Below are 6,890 nucleotides of genomic sequence, written 5' to 3'. Positions count from 1 at the left end.
CTTGGTTGTAGGCCTTTGCTTTTCATTCCTTGGAATATTTTTGCCATTTCCTCCTGGATTACAGTGTTTCTGTTGAGAAGTCAGCTGCTAGCCATATCGAGGCTCCTTTGTATGTTACCAACTGTTTCTCCCTTGCTGCCTTCAGTATTCTTTCTTTATCTTTTATATTTGTCATTTTAAGGATGATGTGCATTAGAGTGGGCCTCATTGGGTTCCTCTTCAATGAGGACCTCTGTGCTTCCTGGACCTGTGAAACCTTTTCTCTCTTTGAATTAGGGATATTTTTCACCATTACTTTTTCAAACACGTTCTCTATCCCTTGTTCCTCTTCTCCTTCTGGTATCCCTATTATTCAGATATTATTGTGTTTCAGGTTTTCCTGCCTTTCCTTAAATGCCTCTTCATTCTTTTCGAGTCATTTTTCCATTTCTTGTTCTTTCTGGGAGCTTTTTTCTACCTTGTCCTCCAGCTAGCTGATTCGATCCTCTGCTTCATCTAGCCTGCTTTTGATTCCTTGTATTGTGTTCTTCATTTCAGAAATGGTATTCTTCATTTCCTTTTGTCTCTCCTTGATAGTTTCTATGTCCTTTTCTAGGTTGATATAGATTTCCATAAGTTCCTGATAGTTCCCTGCAGTTTCTCATAGTTCTCTTTGAGCTGGCTGAGCTCAGTGAACTTCCATGGAACCACTGTTTTGAATTCAATATTTGATAATTCACTTGCATCTATTTCATTTAGCTCTCTCTGTGGGGATTCCTCCTTTCCCCTCATTTGGGGGGAATTTCTTTTCCTTCCCATTATTTGTGAGAGCATTTTTTAATTTTTTTTTGCTTTTGTTTCAATTGATTCATCTAGATTTCCTGACTTTTTTGTTTAAACTTCTATGGTTGTAGGTGGGTCTTTTATTTTTTCATTTCTTTTCTTTCTGGATCTGCCTCTGATGATATCAGTTGTTGACCCTGTCTGACCCTGGGCTATTTGTTTGAGCCTTCCAGGAATCTACTGTCTGTGTGTCTCTCTCCTGCAATTGTCAATCTGGTCACTCTGCCCTCATCTGTCAGGCTTAGGCATCACAGGGTGGAGCAGTGCCTCCTTATGGCAGGACTGTCATGTCCTCATAGGCTGCCGTCACTCAGGGGAGTGGTCCACCTCAGCAAGATGGAGAATGTGGACTGGGGAAGAAGTCAGCACCAGGGTCCCCCCAGCTACTCCCTTAGTTCTCTCCCCAGTGCCTCCGCCTCCAGTCTTTCCTCAGGAGTCTCTAGTCAACTATGTGTCCCGTTTAGCCTGGGGCCTACTATCTCTGTAGGCAGCTGCACACTCAGCACCAAGGCCAGCATGCAACTCCTGTCCAGGCCAGACTGTCCTGAGGGTTTTTATTTTCTTTCTTGCCACTGCCTCTTTGGGGTGTGGTCTGCCTGTGCAAAATGGATACTATGGAATGGGGAAGGAGTCAACTCCAGGTATTCCTGGCTACTCTTCCAGTTCCTTCCCCAATGCCTCTGTCTCTAGTTTCTCCTCAAGAGTTTCTAGGCAGCTCTGTGTCCTCTTTGGCCAGGGATCCTCTATTTCTTCCAGTCACTCTGCACTCGGCACCCCAGCTTACATGTGCGCAAGCTCTGAGAGGAGCACATGGATGGTAGGTTTATCCATTCACTTATGCCTGAGTGAGATGGTAGCTGCAGAGTGGGAGGTGAGTCATCACTGGGGCTCTGTTAACCACTGTCTCAGTTCTCTTTACAAAGTTTTCCTCACCCATCTTTCCTCAGACACCATCCCACTCTGCTGCTGCCTCTACCCAGAGATTAAGGAAGGCGGCTGTCACTGCAAATTTTTGAGTTGGCCCTTTAAACGTCACTGCATCTCCAGCCACGTGTCTCTGGCAGAAAGTGCCCCTAAGCTTTTAGCAGTTGCATTTTGTCTGTGTGTTTTCCTTGTTTCAGCTGCTGTAGTCTAGGGGTCCCTGTTTATGATTCAGACCCTGTTCTTCTCAGGGGGATCCAGCTGGTTGTTTCTCTGTCCCTCTGGTGCTGGTGCCCGTGGGCACCCAGCCCACCCTCTTGAGCCTCCAATGCACTTTTGACCCATTAGGATGTGTGAAAATTGATTCCACTGTCTGTCCATGGCTCCAAGGCTCCTCTCACTCTATCGTTCCATTGTTTTCCAGGTGATTTCTCCACTATTTAGTCCCAATTCCAGTTTGATGTTGGGAGGAGGTCAGGATGACTTCCATTCACTCCTCTGCCACTCCTCTCCTACCTATAGTGGTTAGATATTTATATAACTTATGTGGTAATTCCCTCTCATAATACTAATACCTTCCTGGCACCATACATAATTATTACAGTTTTATCGACTATATTCTCTATATTGTACTTTATATCCCAGTGACTATTTTGTAACTGCTAATTTATACTTTTAATCCCTTCAACCTTTTGCACCCAGCCCTCTAACTGTCCCCTCATCTGTCAATGATTAGTTTGTTCTCTGTGTCTATTAGTTTTTCTCATCTGTTTATTTATTTTTAGATTTCACATATAAGTGAAATCATATGGTACTTGTCTTTCTCTCTCTAACTTATTTTACTTAGTGTAATACCTTCTAGATCTATCCATGTTGTCCCAAATAGTAAGATTTCATTATTTTTATGGCCAAGTAATATTCAGTTTTATTTATATACCATCTTTATCCACTTGTCTATTTATTTTTATGTTTTATTATTTCATTTTTATTGTTATTCTATTACAGTTGTCCCAATTTTTCTCCTTTTGCCCTCCCCCAACCACTTCTACAGTCACTTCCTATACTGTTGTCCATGTCTGCGGGTCATTACCATATGTTATTTGTGTAGTCCCTTCTGTTTCTTTTCACCACCATTCCGCTACCTCCTCCCCTCTGGTCTCTTTCAGTCTGTTCCATGTTTCCATGTTTTTGGTTCTATTTTGTTCATTGGATTCCTCTTATAGGTGAGGTCATATGGTATTTGTCTTTCACTAACTAGCTTATTTCACTTAGCATAATATTCTCCAAATCAATCCATGCCACCACAAAAGGCTGGAGTTCCATCTGTCTTTCTGCTGAATAATATTCCATGGTGTAAATGTACCACAGTTTTTTGTTCCACTCATTGACTTCTGGGTACTTAAACTGTTTCTAGCACTTGGCTATTGTAAGTAGTGCTGCTGTGAACATTAGGGGTGCACAAGCTCTTTTGAATTGGTGATTCACAATTCTTAGGGTATATTTCTAGCAGCAGAATTATTGGAGCAAAAGGCAGTTCCATTTTTATTCCACTAGTCTATTGGTGGTCACTTGGGTTGCATATCTTGGCTATTGTAAATAATGCTTCAATGAACATAAGGATGCATATGTCTTCTGGATTTAGTGTTTTAGATTTCTTTAGACAAAAATTCAGAAGTATAATTGCAGGGTTATAAGACAGTTCTACTTTAATTTTCAAGGAACCTCCATACTTTTTCCATAGAGACCACACCACTTGCAACCCACCAATAGTGTACAAGGGTTCTCTTTTCTCCCCATCTTCACCAACATTTCTTAGTTGATTTACTGATGATAACCATTCTCACAGGTGTGTGGTGATTTCTCATTGTGGTTTTAATTTACATTTCTCTGATGATTTTTTTAAATTTATTTTTTCAAATACATTTGTCTCTGCCTACCCCCCACCACCCTCTCCTGCCCCCTTCCTCTCCCCCTCTGTCAACTCCTCCCCGATGGTTTTGTCCATGAGTCCTTGCCATATGTTCCTTGACTTTCCTCTTCTCTGATGATTATTGATGTTGAATATTTTTTCATGTCTGTTGGCCATCTGTAAGTCCTCTTTGGAGAAATATCTATTCAGGTCCTCTGTCCATTTTTAAATTAACTTTTTGCCATTAGGTTGTATGAGTTCTTCATGTATTTCAGATATTAATCCCTTATCAGATGTATCACTGGGAAATTTTGTTCCATTCAGTAGGTTTTTTTTAATATTGTTGATGTTTTCCTTTGCTGTGAAATTGTTTTTTAGTTTTATCTCATTTAGTAATTTTATTTGTTTATTTTTCTTTTGTTTCTCTTGCCTGAGGAGACATATCTAAAAAAAAGTATTACTGAACACTATGTTAGAGATTTTACTGCCTGTGTTTTTTTCCTAGGGGCTTTATGATTTTGGATTTTACATTTAAGTTTTTAACCATTTTGAGCTTATTCTTGTAATAGGGTATGAAAGTGGTCTAGCAGGGTACAAAATATAGCAGGAGTCACAAATCAGTTGCATTTTTATAAACCACTAACAAATTATCAGAAAATAAAATGAAGAAAATAATCTTTTTTAAAAAATTGCACCAAAAATAATTAGGAATAAATATAATCAAGGAGGTAAAGACCTGTGCTCAGAAAATTAGAAGACATTGAAAAAAGAAACTGAAGATACAAATAAATGAAAGAATATCCTATGACCATGGATAGGAAGAATTAACATTGTTAAAATGTCTATAGTACCCAAAGCTATCTGTAGATTCATTGTAATTCTTATCAAAATACCAATAATATTTTTCACAGAACTAGGAGAAATAATTCTAATATGTATATGGTATTACTAAAGATCCTGAATAGCCACAGCGATCTTGAGAAAGAAGAACCAAGCTAGAGGTATCATGCTACCGGGCATCAAACTAAACTAAAAGATTATAGTAATCAAAACAGCATGACACTGGCTTAAAAGCAAACTACATAGATCAATGAAACAGAATAGAAAGCCCAGAAATAAAACCACACTGATATGGTCAATTAATCTATGAAATAGGAGGCAAGAATATACAATGGGGTAAAGACAATTTCTTCAAAAAATGGTGATGGGAGAACTTGGCCAGATAAATGCAAAAAAAAACAAAAACAAAACAACAACAACAACAATTTTTTTTTCAGGTTACAAAGATACCCAGATACTAATAGACTATATACCTAGGCAAAGGTTTTTTTTTGCCAATAGCACAGTGAAGGGCATCCTTCACTTCCTTGTTTCTGAGAGTGTAAACCACAGGATTAAGGAGAGGAGTGAAAATGGTGTAGGTCACTGAGATCAGCTAATTCTGATCTCTGGTGTTCTCTAACTTGGGCTTGAAGTAGGCAGTGGAGGCACAGCCATAGTGTACAATGACCACAGTGAGGTGAGAAGCACAAGTTGCAAAAGCCTTCTTTCTGCCCTCAGTTGAGGCAATCTTGAGGATGGTAGAGATGATGAGAATATAGGAGACGAAGACCAAACCCATGGGCACCACAATAACAACTGAGCTGATGATAAAATTAATTATGTCATGTTTATAATTATGTTAATTATGTAGATTTGTGTCAGCAAAGGAGAGTTTCATAACTGGGCAGGTGTCACAGAAATAATGGGCCACCTCTCTACCACAAAAGGGCAGTATGAACACAGAGGAAATCTGAATTATGGCCACAAGAAGCCCAATGCTGCAGGACCCCCATACCAGTTGGGCACATACCTTCTTGTTCATGATGACCATGTACCTTAAGGGTTTGCAGATGGCCACATAGTGCTCATACCCCATTGCTGTGAGTAGAAAGCAGTTGTTGATGGCCAAAGTGAGATATACAAACATCTGGGTGGCACAGCCAGCCAGGGAGATGGGTTGGCTTTCTCCTATGAGGCTGGAGAGCATCTGTGGTACAATGTCCAGTGTGTACATAGTTTCTGAAGTTGAAAGCATACGAAGAAAGAAGTACATGGGGGTGTGAACATGATGATCAATACTGATAATTGTCACAATGATAACATTGCCAGCCAGGGTTAAAAGGTTCAAGGTAAGAAATACTACAAATAGAGTCAGCTTGTGTTCATGAAAGCTGGAAAAGCTCTGGAAAACAAATTCATTCACCACTGTGCGGTTCTCTCTGTTCATTGACAATCCACATCTAAAAGCTGGAGACATAGGCCAATCAGTCAGAATATATCAGTGTCCAATGCTTTGAGCAGGGGAACTCTAGGAAAATGAGGTAAGGAACTGCTCCTGGATGGATGCCAGGTAAATGGAGACTACTGTTCACTTATAGATAAAGATAAAAAAAACACAATTAGGAAATAATTCTATGTATATAGATTTATATACAAAGGTAAAGATTGGATAAGATGGAAGGATCAATGGGGCAAGTTTAGAAAATATTTCCTGATGAGTTAGAACATAGGTGTTAGGGAAAAACTGAGGCCGAAGAAATAGGAAATGAATAGTTAAATTTGAGAGGAGCTTTATCTTGGGTTTTAGTTTCAGAGTTTTTTTTACCTAAAACAAATTTACCAATCTTTTCTACTTTGTTTAAAGCACAATTTTTATCTTGAATATATTCCTTTCTAAATTGAAAGAACAAGATATAAATGTTTGCTTTATCTCGGTTTCATTTGTCTGCAACTTTAACACCCTTTTCACACATTATTCAATAGCCTCAAATCTGTCTTTTCTCCATTGTTTTGTAAAAATTTTTACTGAATTTATTGGGGAAACATTATTAATAAAATTATATAGATTTCAGGTGTACAATTTTATAATACTTCATCTGTATCTTGTAGGACACACTACACCGCCTCAAATCAAGTGTCCTTCCATCTCCATTTATCCCACCTTTACCCTCTTCTACCCCCACCCCCCTTTCCCTCTGTGTCTATGAGCCCACCTTTCGTTCTCTTTCCTTTTTATGAAGATACCACATTCAATTACACACCTGCCATTAAAAAAAGGCTGGAAGGATTTCTTTTCCTTTCTGTGTTGCTGGTCTTATTTTCCTTGCATCTTTGTATTGTTGGTTAGGTTCCACTTATACGTGAGATCATATGGTATTTGTCTTTTGCCCCCTGGCTTATTTCACTTAGCATAATG

The 6,890-nt window shown here is 39.0% G+C and overlaps 1 protein-coding gene across 1 annotated transcript; it reads right to left on the bottom strand.

Moving 5' to 3' along the window:
- Positions 1 to 4,949: 4,949 nt before the first annotated feature.
- LOC129062078 (olfactory receptor 10J1-like) lies at positions 4,950 to 5,921 on the bottom strand. Its single transcript, XM_054562847.1, is given in 1 exon segment — positions 4,950 to 5,921. A coding segment is annotated over 1 exon segment (972 nt).
- Between the last annotated feature and the right edge of the window lie 969 nt (positions 5,922 to 6,890).

This window comes from Pteronotus mesoamericanus, unplaced genomic scaffold, assembly GCF_021234165.1.
Source record: "Pteronotus mesoamericanus isolate MK-2021 breed Mesoamerican mustached bat unplaced genomic scaffold, CSHL_Meso_final scaffold_705, whole genome shotgun sequence".
NCBI lineage: Eukaryota > Metazoa > Chordata > Mammalia > Chiroptera > Mormoopidae > Pteronotus > Pteronotus mesoamericanus.
This window is presented reverse-complemented; position numbering and strand designations above follow the sequence as displayed.